Source organism: Lipotes vexillifer, unplaced genomic scaffold, assembly GCF_000442215.2.
Source record: "Lipotes vexillifer unplaced genomic scaffold, Lipotes_vexillifer_v1.1 scaffold237, whole genome shotgun sequence".
Classification (NCBI taxonomy): Eukaryota; Metazoa; Chordata; class Mammalia; order Artiodactyla; family Lipotidae; genus Lipotes; species Lipotes vexillifer.
In genome coordinates this window covers 1,670,954-1,688,909 of record NW_006794332.1, presented here as the reverse complement: position 1 = coordinate 1,688,909, position 17,956 = coordinate 1,670,954, and the positions used below count along the sequence as shown (strand labels likewise).

The following is a 17,956-nucleotide window of genomic DNA, read 5'->3' as shown; positions in this document are numbered from 1 at the left end:
TATGCCCAGTAGTGGGATTGCTGGGTCGTATGGTAGTTCTATTTTTAGTTTTTTAAGGAACCTCCATACTGTTCTCCATAGTGGCTGTATCAATTTACATTCCCACCAGCAGTGCAAGAGGGCTCCCTTTTCTCAAAGTATATACGGTTTTCTAAAATGTTAACATTGTGAGTAGTTAATTGGTAGTCATAACTTCAAATATCATCTATGTGCTGAAGATTCCCAAATTTTATCTTTAGTCCACAGTTTTCCCCAGAAATCCAGATTCATATATCCAACTGTATGCTAAATATATCCAGTCAGATGTCTTAATGTGTACACCAGACTTAATATATTCCAAATGAGTTCCTAACCTTCCCTTTACCCCTGGTATAATACCTGTTTGACCCACAGCTATCCCAAACTCAGTTCATGGCAACTCCAATCTTTGAACTGCACAAGCTTGGAGTCATCTTTGACTCTTCTCTTTTTCTTACAATGTACATCAAATCCATCAGCAAATCATGATGACTGAAAGCCAAATCATCATTTCCTTTCTCCTTGCACACTTTTTTCTTCTTCTGAGCACTTAGTACCCCACTAACATATGATAAATTTATTTGTCCCGTGTCAATCTCCCCCCAGAATGTAAGCTCAATGAGAGCAGGGACTTTGTGCCTGTGGTATATCCTTCATAATGAAGACCACCACCAGTACACAACAGGCACTCCATAAATATTTGCTGAATGAATGAATATACTTTCCCACTCTCCATTTCCTCTCAGAACTTAAAAACAAATCCATATTGTCCACAAAGGATAGCTACTGGTATGAAGAGACTGAATTTTTAGGTGGTTCATTTACTGCAGTTACTAAGGTACCTGCAGGTAAAAACAGTAACAAAAACAAAATTACTTACACAGGTTATAACCCTATTTTTACTAATAAAAGAAAATTCTAAACATAGGACAAAATAAAAGAGATAAAAGAAAATAGTTTTTTAAATGAGTAATCTTGGGCTTCCCTGGTGGTGCAGTGGTTGAGAGTCCGCCTGCCGATGCAGGGGACATGGTTCGTGCCCCGGTCCGGGAAGATCCCACATGCCGCGGAGCCATGGCCACTGAGCCTGCGCGTCCGGAGCCTGTGCTCCACAACGGGAGAGGCCACAACAGTGGGAGGCCCGCGTACCGCAAAAAATAAATAAATAAATAAATAAATAAATGAGTAATCTTACTTTGTGCATTTTAGCACTAGCCATGTGATAGGCCAGAAAATTGTACCAATACATGCAGTCCTCCTGATCTGGTGAAAGACAGTGTAGCTGGAGATGTCTCTGGAACTGAGTGATTAGTTTCTTGTGTAGATCCTGAAAACCAAATGAAACATTTCAGAGGACAGAAACAATTTCATAACCTAAGAATCACAGAAACTCCAGCTTCCAAAGCTATTTAAGAATGTACAGAGAATCTCCCCACAAGATACTTATTAACTACAAAAGAAAAAAACAGTAACTTTACAGTGGAGAAACTTTAACCAAGTAATAAATGTTAATATCACTGATTAGACGTGTCAACACCCTGATACGATGCACTGAGAAGGACACAACAGCACTTCTGTGGTGTTATTGCCAAAAATATATAACCTCACTCTAGTCAAGAGAAAACATCAGACAAACCCAAACTAAGGGACACTGTACAAAATAATTAGTGAGTACTCTTCAAAAGTGATCATGAAAGAATGAAAATCAAGGAATTTTCCTAGATTTGAGGAAACTAAGGAAACATGACATTATCCAATATAGAATACAGAATTGGATCTGAACCACAAAAAAGGACATTAGTGGGAAAGCTGGCAAAATTCAAATAAAGTCTGTGTATTAGTTAACAGTATTCTATCAATGTTAATTTTCTGGCTCTCATAACTGTATTATAGTTATGTAAGATGTTAACGTTGGGGGAAGCTAGATGAAACTATATGCATAGAAACTGTATTATTTTGCAACTTTTCTATAAGTCTAAAATCATTTCAAAATTAAAAGTTAAAAAAAAAAAAGAACGTACAGAGATGCAAGTACCTGAAGCTGGCTGTGATTCTTCTCTGTAAGGAAATCTACTTGAAGATCATGTAAATAATAAAGAAATGATTTTCCATTTCGATCACAGAACAAGAGAGACTTATTAACAAACTCCTGCAGTATGTCTTCAACTTCTTCAGTTTCCATATCCCAGAGGATACACAACACCTAGGAATCATTTTAAACATTTAATGTGTCACAATGTACAATGACCAGGATTGCACACAAGAGGTTAACAGACAAAAAATCATGTGTTAGGGCTTCCCTGGTGGCACAGTGGTTAAGAATCCACCTGCCAATGCAGGGGACACAGGTTCAAGCCCTGGTCCGGGAAGATCCCACAAGACCCAGAGCAACTAAGCCCGTGCGCCACAACTACTGAGCCTGCGCACCTAGAGCCCGTGCTCCACAACAAGAGAAGCCACCACAATGAGAAGCCTGCACACTGCAACAAATCGTAGCCCCCACTCACCGCAACTAGACAAAGCCTGCGCAAAGCAATGAAGACCCAACACAGCCAAAAATAAAAAAATAAAACAAATAAATTTTAATTGTATTAAAAAAATCATGTATTAAAGCCCTGAATAATATCTCCATTTCATAAGAAGCTCAAATACTCATCAAGATAGAAAAGAAAAAGAGTTCTAAAGAAGTCAAATGCTTCTCCAGGTTCACTAGAACCACTGAGAACTAGGTAACTCATCTGAGTTCAACACCAAAGCCCATGATGGAAACTAAGAACAGTGGGATCCCTACACCCGCCAGCCCACCACCCTCAGGTACACAGGTTTTATCCTCCCAATATCCTCTGTAACAATATCCTTAGGGCTAAAGCAAAGGTTATATGCCACAACACCCAATGATAAAGATTGTTGGTCCTTCTATTACCTTTGTAGGCACCTTAACATCTTTCTGAAGGATGGAAAGATCTGTGTAATAATCTTTGATGTCTTCTCTGAGCATTTCAACACTTATAGACATGGCTTCATCCAAAGCCTCATAATCATAAGATGAAGATTTCCTTATCTTCTTAAATTGCTTATTCTGAAGTTGCCTGAGGTAGTACTCCCAGCGGTTGGGAAAATCTCGTAAAAGTGCACCAATTAAAGACACTACAAGAGGTGAACCTAAAAAATAAAAAAAGTCACTGTGTTATTACAGTATCATTTCCAAATTACCACTAAGAATCAATTTATCCTCAAGAAAGAATTTCTGCTGCACGCTATCCAAAGCTTTAAAATATTTATAACTCTTGGATTCACTTCAGGTACTTATTCTAAAGAAGTCATCAGAAATAAGAAATATTTCATTTAAGGATATTCATTACAGCATTATTTAAAATAGTGAAAAATCTTAAACAATAACAGGGAGGGCTCCCCTGGTAGCGCAGTGGTTGAGAGTCCGCCTGCCAATGCAGGGGACATGGGTTTGTGCCCCAGTCCGGGAAGATCCCACATGCCGCAGAGCGGCTAGGCCTGTGAGCCATGGCCACTGAGCCTGTGCATCCGGAGCCTGTGCATCCAGAGCCTGTGCTCCGCAATGGGAGAGGCCACAACAGTGAGAGGCCCGTGTACCACAAAAAAAAAAAAACAATAACAGCGAAATGACTGAATAAAGTATATCACAATATTATGCCACTGGTAAATTTTCAAAAGATATTTAATAACATGAGAAAATGCTCAAGATTTGCTATTAAAAAGGATAAGATTGAAAATTATATATACCATTATGATCTCAATATTTTTTTCAAGGTTTTATATGTCCTAAAAGACTAGGAGAAATACTCTCATGATGCTAAAAATTATCAGATTATGGATAATTTCTATTTTTTCTTTTTAAGTGTTTCAAAATGCACATGCATCACCTTCATAATGAATACAAATCAAGTATTTTTTCCTAAGGTTGAGATACTTTTTAAAAGTCAATTAACTCAAAAACACGTTTGACGGAAGAAAGAAAAACAAGAAACTATTTCCAAGCATTAACAATGATGGAAAAAATAATCTTAAGGGCTGATAGATTTGACTATATAAAATTTTAAATTTCTGTGTGTCAAAAAAATACTACAAATGAAATTAAAAGGCAGACAAAACTAGAAGAAAAACAGTTGGAAAAAATATGGCAAAAGGTTAATAGCTTCCAGAGTTAGAGTGTCAAAAAATCAGTGAAAAATATTTATATCACAAAAGTGAGTCAAGGATAATTTCTTTTTTTTTTTAGTAAATTTATTTATTTATTTTTGGCTGCAATGGGTCTTCGTTGCTGCACACAGGCTTTTCTCTAGTTGCTTCGAGCAGGGGCTACTCTTCGTTGTGGTGCGCAGGCTTCTCATTGCGGTGGCTTCCCTTGTTGTGGAGCACAGGCTCTAGGGGCATGGGCTTCAATAGTTGTGGCACACTGTCTCAGTAGTTGTGGCTCGCAGGCTATACAGCGCAGACTCAGTAGTTGTGGCGCACGGGCTTAGTTGCTCCACAGCATGTGGAATCTTCCCACACCAGGGTTCGAACCCGTGTCCCCTGCATTGGCAGGTGGATTCTTAACTACTGCGCCACCAAGGAAGTCCAAGATAATTTCTTAAAATGCAATATTCAATAAACAAGTAAAAAGTTTAACTTCACTATTTAAAAATGCAAATTAAGAAGACAGCACCAGTTTTCACTTACCAAATTAGAACATTATTTTTATAAAATCCCAACCAGGGAATTCCCTGGCAGCCCAGTAGTTAGGACTCCATGCTTTCATTGTGGTGGCCCAAATTCAATCCCTGGTCGGGGAACTAAGATCCCAAAAGCCACACAGCACAGCCAAAAAATAAAAAATAAAAAAATAAAATCCCAACCAAAATAATTTTAAACTGTGACTCTCACTACATTTTTTATTCTTTGACAACAGAAGTCATGTCTTCATCTTACCCCTTTCATAACATATTGTGAGTGTTTGTTAAATATTATTTTAACTAAAGAATGAATACCAAAATACCACTATCCATGTAGGGTATCAGAGAAGAACCTAAAATACTAAATATTCTAGTAAAGTTTTTGGATGTTCATGTGTTAAACTGTTATGTTCATTAGCTTAACTTACAAAAGGGTAAATTAATATCTCTATAACCCCCTCATACACAAAATAAATAACTATACCTTTACATTCTTTTATAATACTGTGAGCTTGTTCTGGCAAATCTGCTTTCTTCATATTAACAAAAAGGGATAAAATTTCAAGTCCTTTTTCTTTTCCTAAACCACTCTCCACAGGGACTACATATTTAGGACCTGTGAAATCACAAGACACAGTAAGCAATTTGGTATGCCACATATTTAAATGTAACTGAATTATTATAAAAAGCAAATTAATAATCCTTACCCATTACTGAATCTGTAACACTCTTGTCTCTGGTTGTAAGAAGAATCTGACACTGATTGTCAAAAGCTTTTAACACCAAAGGATCCCAAACATCATCCAAAATCAACAGAGACCTTAATAAGAAAAAACTGTATTGAGTCACTAATGACATTTATTTTAAATTTCCTTTAAAAAAAGAGAATGCCACCAGTGTTTTTTTAAAATTTACAAAATTAAAAAAAAAAAAATAGATGTCTATTTCATGGTTCTTTCTCTTTTCTTTGGTATCCCCTTCACAATATACCGATAAGGAAAAGAAAATTAGAGACTTTCCCTTCCTTCCACCCCAAATTACTGCATATTAAAGTTAAAGGACTTATAAAAAGAGAACTGTGTATACCTTATTGTAAGTATTAGAAATAAGCCTCATAGTGCCTAAAAAGAACTACCCAAGTAATGAGATTTTTCCAATTCAGTCTTTAAGTACCCAAACCAAGCAAGAACTGGGCTTAGGTTAGCATTAGAAAGCATCACAGAACAATGACAATATTTGACCATTTTACCTACAAAACTAGCAATTTCATATGTCCCAACCTAATCGAAGGCACCAGCAAATAATATTACTTTTCACTTGGTACACTAGTGGGCTTTTATTCCATCCAAGAAATCAATTTGTTTACGTATAATGACAAAGAATCTGTGTGCTAATTTCTAATCAGCCCCTCCAAAAAACTTTTTTAAACTCGTCAGAACAAATGGAGAAAATAATACAACTAAAACCTGACAGCATAATTATACACTAGCGTTATTATCTGAATGGCACACTACTTCTGTACACTACAAAAAAAAGACTCTAGGAATATACACAGGCTGGAAAATTACAAAAACATAAACCAAAATGATGCTGAGAAACAAAATGACTTTATATGCCATGATCTGATACATCTGAGAGTGGTTACAATATTTTCCTAAACAGGAATCACTTTTATTTTTGCAAAGAAAGTAGAACTAAGGAGAAGTTACTGATCAAGAAAAGAGGAAGTGGTTAGTGGTCTCAAACCCATTTCTCCAGGAAAATGGATACTAGTGACTATCAAGGGGAGGGGGAGATAACAGAGGGATCTGGAAGAGAAAGAAGCCAGAGAGAAGGGAGCTTGCCCTCCGTACTGAGTATCCATCATAATCACTAGGAGGCTTTTTCCCAAAATTATTCCTCTCACCCAATATTCTGATATGAATCCCCTTACCAATTTGGGGAAGCACTGCCATATTCAGCCACTACTACACATGAAAGTATACAGCATCATCAGGTGCATGGGGGCAATAAAAAAAAATTCAGAGCCATTACCTAATTCTCACCCAATTTACTGTTATACTCACAAGGAATGCTTTATTAATCTTTGTACTTGTAGCACTTGACCCAGAACCTGGCACGACACTCAATGTTGGTTAAATGAACAAATAAAATAGCCCTTAGGAGGCAGAAATCAAATTGTTGACTAAATCCCTTAACTCTTAACAAAGACAGCAACTAAGCTGCTGTCTCCCTTTGGCTAATGAAAACTGTGATACAGCTGACAACAGTGCCTGGCACATAATTATAATGGCATTTATTTAATAACTTAATTAATTATTGAAATAAACAAAACAAACTCTTAAAGTACTTGGAAGTAGAAGAGTTACATGTATACCCAAAAACTAAGAGAACACAGCAGAAGGGTCCCTTTAAATAAATAATCCTTCCTGACTCAGTCTTTTACAAGTTGCCTGCATTTATTCTGTCTCTTATTCTGTGTTAATCTATTAGAAATAATGTAGTTAAGGTAAAAAGTCTGCATCTTTTAACAAAGACCATTCACCAACTCACCTACTTAAGAAATATTTCTTGAGAGCCTACAATGGCACACAGGAGAGAACTGGCAGGTACGATGCAAAGGCCCATGGCAGACACTTTTTTTTAATACAAGAGAGAGGAAGAGCAGGAAAGCAATGGTTCTTTCTTAGACTCTCTACCCAACAGCAAGAAAAGGCTATGATGTTCTCAAGATGTCAGTAGTTAAGTCTCACTGGGACTTCATACACCAAATAAGTATAACCATCTGTACCTTGGATGTTTGCGCAGCATCAGAATGCGGAGACGGTCTTTAGCCTCTTCAATATTAAGTGGAAGCCTCTGGGAGAAATTCTCATCCTGATCCAACCGTGTGCAAAGATTCTGCAGTTTCATCAGAAGCCCAGATTTGTCTTGTTTCCCAACTGAAACCCAATGCACACCCCCTGGGAAACAAACTGGTGAGGAAAAGAATAATAAATTTAAGGCCTTTGAACAGCTGCCCTCCTTTGAAAGAGGAGGAAAGATTTGTTCCAATCTTCAATCTCATCACATCTTCAAACTTGTCTTGATTCAGAGTATATATGTTGCTTGTAGGGTTATTATTGAGCTTTATAGCCCAAATCTAAGAAAAGTTGCAGATGTGAAGAAACTGAAGTATGGAGTTAATCTGCTGCTTATCAGTAAAATCTTACCAAACAAAATTTCACAATCTTTATCTTATGTCATCAATGATCACTGTACAACATTTCTCAACATAAGCACTCTGCAATTCTTTGTTGTGAGGGACTGTCCTATGCATTATAGGATATTTAACAGCCTCTCTGGCCTCTATCCACTACATGCTAGTAGCATTTTCCCTCCCCGGTTACGACAATCAAAAATGTCTCTAAACTCTGTCACATGTCCCCTGAGGGGCTAAATCTCCTCTGAGAACCACTCATGTCCAGGAACACATAAGTCACTCATTATGGTTCCCATATACTGACTTAAAAGTAAGAAGTTAGGTTCAAGTCTGGCTCTATTGCTTACTAGCTATTATATCTTTAGCAAATAACCTGCCTCATTTATTATAACAGAATAAGACTGTTTACCTCCACCTATTTCAGAGTTACTGTGATAAATTAATAATATAAAATACATGATTTTGCTATGCTAAATGTAAAGGGTTATAACAGACAGGATTATTAGTGATATGGATCTGAGAGCACCTTACAAATATTAAGCTTTGAACTAGTAAGCATTATATAACAACAGACATTATTATTATTACTGTTACTGTCAACTTTCATCATCATTTTTGTTAATCAAGCCACAGCATATAGCATATCTTAAAATACATATTTTTACATACATATTATCAGAACCAAAAATCTTAAGCTTTCATATACTATACTTAATCAGCTCTATATAGATACAAAAAAAAAGTAAGAGGGGTCCCTATGTATAAAATATGGGGAGGGACTTCCCTGGTGGTGCAGTGGTTAAGAATCCACCTGCCAATGCAGGGGACAGGGGTTTGAGCCCTGGTCCGGGAAGATCCCATATGCCACAGAGCAACTAAGCCCGTGCACCACAACTACTGAGCCTGCATGCCACAACTACTGAAGCCCGTGTGCCACAACTACTGAAGCCCACGCACCTAGAGCCCATGCTCTGCAACAAGAGAAGCCACTGCAACGAAAAGCCTGTGCACCCCAATGAAGAGTAGCCCCCGCTTGCCACAACCAAAGAGCCCGCGCGCAGCAACAAAGACCCAATGCAGCCAAAAAAAAAAATGAATAAAAATTTTAAAATAAATAAATAAAATATGGGGAACAGCAGCATTAGATCAGACCAGTGGCTTATATGATCATAAATGTATAAGAAAAAGCAAAAAAGATACAAAGATAAATGAGTTTTATTACACCAAAGGGCAACTTATTTACTGACATTCACAATTAAGTACAAAAAGAAATCAATATTTTAAAAATGTAATCATCTAAAAGAAATATTTGTATATATGCAGAAAGATCTTTTTATGACAGACATTTATTGAACACTTTCCTAAGAGTTCTACATATTAATCTACATTTAATCCTCAGAGTAGACTATCAAGCAAATACCATTATATCCCCATATTACAGATGAGGAAACTGGGGTACAGAAAGGTTGAATCCCAGAGCTGGGATTCAAACATCCAGTGTCAATGCTCTACTTCTAAACTATTCTGCCTCCACAGGATATTCACCACAGCACTGTCTACAACAGGAAAAAACTGGCAACAACCTGCAATGTCCATCTTAATCTCCTCTTCCACTGCAGGCTTCCAAAGCCTAAGCCAGGCCCAATTGAGGAAGAGAAGAACATTATATTTAAGTGAAATTTAGCGTATTAAATAGAACTTGACTTTTTTTTTTCTTTGGCCACACCACGCAGCTTGTGGTATCTTACCTCCCTGACCAGGGATCGAATTTGGGTCCACAGCAGTGAAAGCCCAAGTCTTAACCACTGGACCCCCAGGGAATTCCCAGGACCTGACACTTTAATTAGTGAAATGACCTGGATACTCTGAACCTGTACAAGGCCAGGGAAAGAATCAGGCCCAGAGAAGAGTTTAGAACAGGCAATGAGGGAAAAGAGTAAAGTTGGTTTTTTGGGGTTTTTTTTGCGGTACGCGGGCCTCTCACTGTTGTGGCCTCTCCCGTTGCGGAGCACAGGCTCCAGACGCGCAGGCTCATGGCTCACAGGCCCAGCCGCTCCGCGGCATGTGGGGTCTTCCTGGACCAGGGCATGAACCCGGGTCCCCTGCATCGGCAGGCGGACTCTCAACCACTGCGCCACCAGGGAAGCCCTAAATTTGTTTTCTGATTACACCCTACAAACCCCAATGCAATGGTTACACATCCACTAAATGAACCTAGTAAAATTGCCAAGGTTTATGATCATGAATTTAAATTGGAACTCAGTTGGGTGATTTCTTCAGCAAGGAGAAAGGAAGTAATGTCTGGATGAAGCAATGGGGATCAAGAAGAATACCTATTCCATCTCCTAGTAACAGAGAAGGAATCAGCTTTCACCCAAGATAAGGAGAGACCTAAAGAGTGAAGAATATACGCTGAGGAGCAATTAAATAATGGGCAATAAAAATCTAGGCCCAAACCTAAGAGGGGGCTGATGGGATAAACAGTGAGGATATTAGGGAATTAAAGGATAAGCCCTGACAGGTCAGAAAACTGTAGTGAACTTGAAAAATAGAATAGACGGAGGTAGGCAAAGAGTGGTATAGAATGTTTAACATCAAGATTTCAAAACTGGTATTGTTTCTGGTAATGCCATGAGCCAGGATCCAGCCTGTGATCAGTGAATTATATGGCTGAAGGGGAGTGAAGAAAATGGTCACTGCAGATAAAGAAGTCAAGAAACTGAGGCCAAGGTTTTGGATGACGCATCCACATAGATATCAAAATTACTAAGAGTGCCAACAGAGGAAGGCCTTAAATTTATAACTAAGAACTCCAATCATCAATGAATGAGAGGGCAATAACATAACAGGGAAAGATTAGAAAAATGAACCTCAAAGGACAAAGAATTTAGCTGGAGAAGGAAGTATTAATGGCCTGGACGAGGCAACAGAGAGCAAGGACAGCATCCACCCATTTCCTGGTGCTGAAATATGTGGAATAGAAAGGGAAAAAAGTTGCCACACCACTGAAGGAGGCTATGGAGAAGGTGGTATCCTCAAGGAACTGCCCAGTTTCACGTAAGGCAAGGAGGCAAATATTCTAAGAAGGCCTGATGATATAGAGGAGCTTCCTGATCACAGAGGAGTCTAGAAGGTATAGCAAAGACTTGGGAATGAGGGGAGGGGACCTAGATCAGAATTTGGCAATGAACTGAGTAGTAACTACAAGAAAATCTAAAAGATAACAAATGACCAAGGACTTCCCTGTGGTCCAGTGGGTAAGACCCCATGCTCCGAACGCAGAGGGCCTGGGTTCGATCCCTGGTTGTGGAACTAGAGCCCGCATGCATGCCACAACTAAGAAGCCTGCGTGCCACAACAAAGACCCAGCACAGCCAAAATAAATAAATATTTTTTAAAAACACAAATGACCAGAAGAAATAGAACTCTGCAGTAAGTGAGGTAAGGCAAGGCTGTGAAGCATGGTTTGATTACCAGTGCCAATGTCTTAGAAGAAGGTAAACAACAAGTCCTACTCTTTATTCCTGAAAGCTTCCTGACATTCTCTAGGCTTGCTTCAGCTTGAGTCAACACTTATGTAACAGTAAATCCATGAGGCTTCGCTTACTTTTACTATGTTACTTTTAGCTATGTTCTCTGTGTATACATGATTGTAAATGCACAGGAAAATGTTTGGAAAAACTCACTCTAAACTGTTAACCATGACTACCACTGGTGATGGATTTAGGAGAAAGAACAGAAGGGCAAATGGAAAGAACTTTACTTCTTTATAACTGAAGATACTACAACTGTTATGTTAAAAACACAGTTTTAAACTACCTGTTGCTCCTGAAATGTTATTTTATAATTTTCACTTTCTATTTAATCCCAGGATTAAAGACAAGGCAAAGAAAGTATCCTGATACAACAAGCTAATGAATTTTTCAGGTTTAAATTTAAATATCAAGTGAGGAACCAAGATGGCGGAGTAGAAGGACGTGCTCTCACTCCCTCTTGTGAGAACACCAGAATCACAACTAGCTGCTGGACAATCATCGAAAGGAAGACACTGGAACTCACCAAAAAAGATACCCCACATCCAAAGACAAAGGAGAAGCCACAATGAGATGGTAGGAGGGGCACAATCACAGTAAAATCAAATGCCATAACTGGTGGGTGGGTGACACACAGACTGGAGAACACTTACACCACAGAAGTCCACCCACTAGAGGGAAGATTCTGAGCCCCACGTCAGGCTTCCCAACCTGGGGGTCCAGCAACAGGAGGAGGAATTCCCAGAGAATCAGACTTCGAAGCCTAGCGGGATTTGACTGCAGGACTTTGACAGGACTGGGGGAAACAGACACTCCACGCTTGGAGGGCACACACAAAGTAGTGTGCGCATCGGGACCCAGGATAAGGAGCAGTGACCCCAGGGGAGACTGAACCAGACCTACCTGCTAGTGTTGGAGGGTCTCCTGCAGAGGCGGGGGGTGGCTGTGGCTCACCGTGAGGACAAGGACACTGGTAGCAGAAGTTCTGGGAAGTACTCCTTGGCTTGAGCCCTCCCAGAGTCCACCATTAGCCCCACCAAAAAGCCCAGGTAGGCTCCAGTGCTGGGATGCCTCAGGCCAAACAACCAACAGGGAGGGAACCCACACCTACCCATCAGCAGACAAGTGGATTACAGTTTTACTGAGCTCTGCTCACCAGTGCAACACCCAGCTCTACCCAACACCACTCCCTCCCATCAGGAAATTTACACAAGACTGTTAGATAGCCTCATCCACGACAGGGCAGACAGCAGAAGCAAGAAGACCTACAATCCTGCAGCCTGTGGATTAAAAACCACATTCACAGAAAGACAGACAAGATCAAAAGGCAGAAGGCTATGTACCAGATGAAGGAACAAGATAAAACCCCAGAAAAACAACTAAGTGAAGTAGAGATAAGCAACCTTCCAGAAAAAGAATTCAGAATAATGACAGTGAAGATGATCCAGGACCTCAGAAAAAGAATGGAGGCAAAGATCGAGAAGAGGCAAGAAATGTTTAACAAAGACCAAGAAGAATTAAAGAACAAACAAACAGAGATGAACACAATAAATGAAATGAAAGATACACTAGAAGGAATCAATAGCAGAATAAGTGAGGCAGAAGAATGGATAAGTGACCTGGAAGAAAGAATGGTGGAATTCACTGCTGAAGAACAGAATACGAGGGCTTCCCTGGTGGCACAGTGGTTGAGAGTCCGCCTGCCGATGCAGGGGACACAGGTTCGTGCCCCGGTCCGGGAAGATCCCACATGCCGCAGAGCGGCTGCACCCGTGAGCCATGGCTGCTGAGCCTGCGCGTCCGGAGCCTGTTGCTCTGCAACGGGAGAGGCCACAACAGTGAGAGGCCCGCGTACCGAAAAAAAAAAAAAAACAGAATAAGAAAAAAGAATGCAAAGAAATGAAGCCAGCCTAAGAGACCTCTGGGACAACATTAAACACAACAACATTCGCATTATAGGGGTCCCAGAAGGAGAAGAGAGAGAGAAAGGACCTGAGAAAATATTTGAAGAGATGACAGGCAAAAACTTCCCTAACATGGGAAAGGAAATAGCCACCCAAGTGCAGGAAGCACAGCAAGTCCCATTCAGGATAAACCCATGGAGAAACACGCCGAGACACACAGCAATCAAACTGGCAAAAATTAAAGACAAAGAAAAATTCTTGAAAGCAGCAAGGGAAAAATGACAAATAACATACAAGGGCACTCCCATAAGGTTAACAGCTGATTTCTCAGCAGAAACTCTACAAGCCAGAAGGGAGTGGCATGACATACTTAAAGTGATGAAAGGGAAGAACCTACAACCAAGATTACTCTACCCAGCAAGGATCTCATTCAGATTCAACAGGAGAAATCAAAAGCTTTACAGACAAACAAAAGATAAGAGAATTCAGCACCACCAAACCAACTCTACAACAAATGCTAAAGGAGCTTCTCTAAGTGGGAAACAAAAGAGAAGAAAAGGACCTACAAAAACAAACTGAAAACAATTAAGAAAATGGTCATAGGAACATACATATCAATAATTACCTTAAACATGAACGGATTAAATGCTCCAACCAAAAGACACAGGCTTGCTGAATAGATATAAAAACAAGAACCAGGGCTTCCCTGGTGGCGCAGTGGTTGAGAGTCCACCTGCCAATGCAGGGGACACGGGTTCGTGCCCCATCCGGGAAGATCCCACATGCCGCAGAGTGGCTGGGCCCGTGAGCCATGGCCGCTGAGCCTGCGCGTCCGGAGCCTGTGCTCCGCAACAGGAGAGGCCACAACAGTGAGAGGCCCGTGTACCGCAAAAAAAAAAACAAGAACCCTATATATGTTATCTACAAGAGACCCACTTCAGACCTAGGGACACTACAGACTGAAAGTGAGGGGGTGGAAAAAGATATTCCATGCAGATGGAAATCAAAAGAAAGCTGGAGTAGCAATACTCATAACAGACAAAATAGACTTTAAAATAAAGAATGTTACAAGAGACAAGGAAGGACACTACATAATGATCAAGAAATCAATCCAAGAAGAAGATATAACAATTATAAATATATATGCACATCAATATGTATTGAGCACCTCAATACATAAGGCAACTGCTAACAGCTATAAAAGAGGAAATCGACAGTAACACAGTAATAGTGGGGGACTTTAACACCCCACTTACACCATTGGACAGATCATCCAAAATGAAAATAAATAAGGAAACAGAAGCTTTCAATGACACAACAGACCAGATAGATTTAATTGATATTTATAGGACATTCCACCCAAAAACAGTAGATTACACTTTCTTCTCAAGTGCACATGGACCATTCTCCAGAACAGACCACATCTTGGGTCACAAATCAAGCCTCAGTAAGTTTAAGAAAACTGAAATCACATCAAGCATCTTTTCGGACCACAACGCTATGAGATTAGAAATGAATTACAGGGAAGAAAACGTAAAAAACACAAACACATGGAGGCTAAACAATACGTTACTAAATAACCAACAGAACACTGAAGAAATCAAAGAGGAAATCAAAAAATACCTAGAGACAAATGACAATGAAAACACAACGATCCAAAACCTATGGGATGCAGCAAAAGCAGTTCTATCAGGGAAGTTTATAGCTATACAAGCCTACCTCAAGAAACAAGAAAAATCTCAAATAAACAATCTAACTTTACACCTAAAGGAACCAGAGAAAGAAGAACAAACAAAACCTAAAGTTAGCAGAAGGAAGGAAATCATAAGGATCAGAGCAGAAATACATGAAACAGAAACAAAGAAAACAATAGCAAAGATCAATAAAATAAAAGCTGGTTCTTTGAGAAGATAAACAAAATTGATAAACCATTAGCCAGACTCATCAAGAAAAAGAAGGAGAGGACTCAAATCAATAAAATTAGAAATGAAAAAGGAGAACAACAGACACCACAGAAATACAAAGCATCCTAAGAGACTACTACAAGCAACTCTATGCCAATAAAATGGACAACCTGGAAGAAACGGACAAATCCTTACAAAGGTATAACCTTCCAAGACTGAACCAGGAAGAAATAGAAAATATGAACAAACCAATCACAAGTAATGAAATTGAAACTGGGATTAAAAATCTTCCAACAAACAAAAGTCCAGGACCGGATGGCTTCACAGGTGAATTCTATCAAACATTTAGAGAAGAGCTAACACCCATCCTTCTCAAACTCTTCCAAACAATTGCAGAGGAAGTAACACGCCCAAACTCATTCTATGAGGCCACCATCACCCTGATACCAAAACCAGACAAAAATACTACAAAAAAAGAAAATTACAGACCAATATCACTGATGAATATAGATGCAAAAATCCTCAACAAAATACTAGCAAACAGAATGCAGCAACACATTAAAAGGATCATACACCATGATCAAGTGGGATTTATCCCAGCGATGCAAGGATTCTTCAATATATGCAAGTCAATCAATGTGATACACCATATTAACAAACTAAAGAATAAAAACCATATGATCATCTCAATCGATGCAGAAAAAGCTTTTGACAAAATTCAACACCCATTTATGACAAAAACTCTCCAGAAAGTGGGCATAGAGGGAACCTACCTCAACATAATAAAGGCCATATACAACAAACCCACAGCAAACATCATTCTCAATTTTGAAAAACTGAAAGCATTTCCTCTAAGATCAGGAACAAGACAAGAATGTCCACTCTCACCACTATTATGCAACATAGTTTTGGAAGTCCTTGCCACGGCAATCAGAGAAGAAAAATAAATAAAAGTAATACAAATTGGAAAAGAAGAAGTAAAACTGTCACTGTTTGCAGATGACATGATACTATACATAGAGAATCATAAAAATGCCACCAGAAAACTACTAGTGCTAATCAATCAATTTGGTAAAGTTGCAGGATACAAAATTAATGCACAGAAATCTCTTGCATTCCTATACACTAATGATGAAAAATATGAAAGAGAAATTAAGCAAACACTCCCATTTACCACTGCAACAAAAAGAATAAAATACCTAGGAATAGGCCTACCTAGGGAGAAAAAAGACCTGTATGCAGAAAACTGTAAGACACTGATGAAAGAAATTAAAGATGATACCAACAGATGGAGAGATATACCATGTTCTTGGATTGGAAGAATCAATATTGTGAAAATGACTATACTACCCTAAGCAATTTACAGATTCAATGCAATCCCTATCAAATTACCAATGGCATTTTTTACAGAACTAAAACAAAAATTCTTGAAATTTGTATGGAGACACAAAAGACCCCAAATAGCCAAAGCAGTCTTGAAGGAAAAAAGCAGAGCTGGAGCAATCAAACTCCCTGACTTCAGGCTATACTACAAAGCTATAGTAATCAAGACAATATGGTACTGGCACAAGAAAAGAAATATAGACCAATGGAACAGGATAGAAAGCCCAGAGATAAACCCATGCACCTATGGTCAACTAATCTATGACAAAGGAGGTAGGGATACACAATGGAGAAAAGACAGTCTCTTCAATAAGTGGTGCTGGGAAAACTGGACAGCTACATGTAAAAGAATGAAATTAGAACACTCCGTAACACCATACACAAAAATAAACTCAAAATGGATTCAAGACCTAAATGTAAGACCGGACACTATAAACCTCTAGAGGAAAACATAGGACGAACACTCTTTGACATAAATCACAGCAAGATCTTTTTTGATCCACCTCCTAGAGTAACGGAAATAAAAACAAAAATAAACAAATGGGACCTAATGAAACTTAAAAGCCTTTGCACAGCAAAGGAAACCATAAACAAGATGAAAAGACGACCCTCAGCATGGGAGAAAATATTTGCAAATGAATCAATGGACAAAGGATTAATCTCCAAAATATATAAACAGTTCATGCAAATCAATATTAAAGAAACAAACAACCCGATCCAAAAATGGGCAGAAGACCTAAATAGACATTTCTCCAAAGAAGACATACAGATTGCCAAGAAGCACATGAAAAGCTGCTCAACATCACTAATTATTAGAGAAATGTAAATCAAAACTACAGTGAGGTATCACCTCACACCAGTTAGAGAGGGCATCATCAGGGCTTCCCTGGTGGCGCAGTTGCTGAGGGTCCGCCTGCTGATACAGGGGACACGGGTTCGTGCCCTGGTCCGGGAGGATCCCACATTGTCACGGAGCAGCTGGGCCTGTGAGCCATGGCTGCTGAGCCTATGCGTCCAGAGCCTGTGCTCTGCAACGGGAGAGGCCACAGCAGTGAGAGGCCCATGTACTGCAAAAAAAAAAAAAAAAAAAAGGAAAATAAAAAGAAAGGGTGGGCTTCCCTGTTGGCGCAGTGGTTGAGAGTCTGCCTGCCAATGCGGGGGACACAGGTTCGTGCCCCGGTCCGGGAAGATCCCACATACCGTGGAGCGGCTGGGCCCGTGAGCCATGGCCACTGAGCCTGTGCGTCCAAAGCCTGTGCTCCACAACGGGAGAGGCCACAGCAGTGAGAGGCCCGTGTACCACAAAAAAAAAAAAAAAAAA

The 17,956-nt window shown here is 39.5% G+C and overlaps 1 protein-coding gene across 5 annotated transcripts in view; it reads right to left on the bottom strand.

Annotated features, from left to right (window-relative positions):
* APAF1 (apoptotic peptidase activating factor 1) overlaps window positions 1-17,956 on the bottom strand; it is an 88,252-nt gene that overhangs the window by 62,115 nt on the left and 8,181 nt on the right. For 4 of the 5 annotated variants that reach the window (XM_007467163.1, XM_007467165.1, XM_007467164.1 and 1 more), the window contains exons 4-9: window positions 7,501-7,684; window positions 5,417-5,529; window positions 5,194-5,325; window positions 2,942-3,180; window positions 2,054-2,221; window positions 1,214-1,345 (exon numbers count right to left, since the gene is read on the bottom strand). In XM_007467163.1, the coding sequence (XP_007467225.1) occupies window positions 1,214-1,345; window positions 2,054-2,221; window positions 2,942-3,180; window positions 5,194-5,325; window positions 5,417-5,529; window positions 7,501-7,684 (968 nt within the window). The remainder of the gene's footprint in view (window positions 1-1,213; window positions 1,346-2,053; window positions 2,222-2,941; window positions 3,181-5,193; window positions 5,326-5,416; window positions 5,530-7,500; window positions 7,685-17,956) is intronic. The other variant, XM_007467167.1, reaches the window with a different exon arrangement.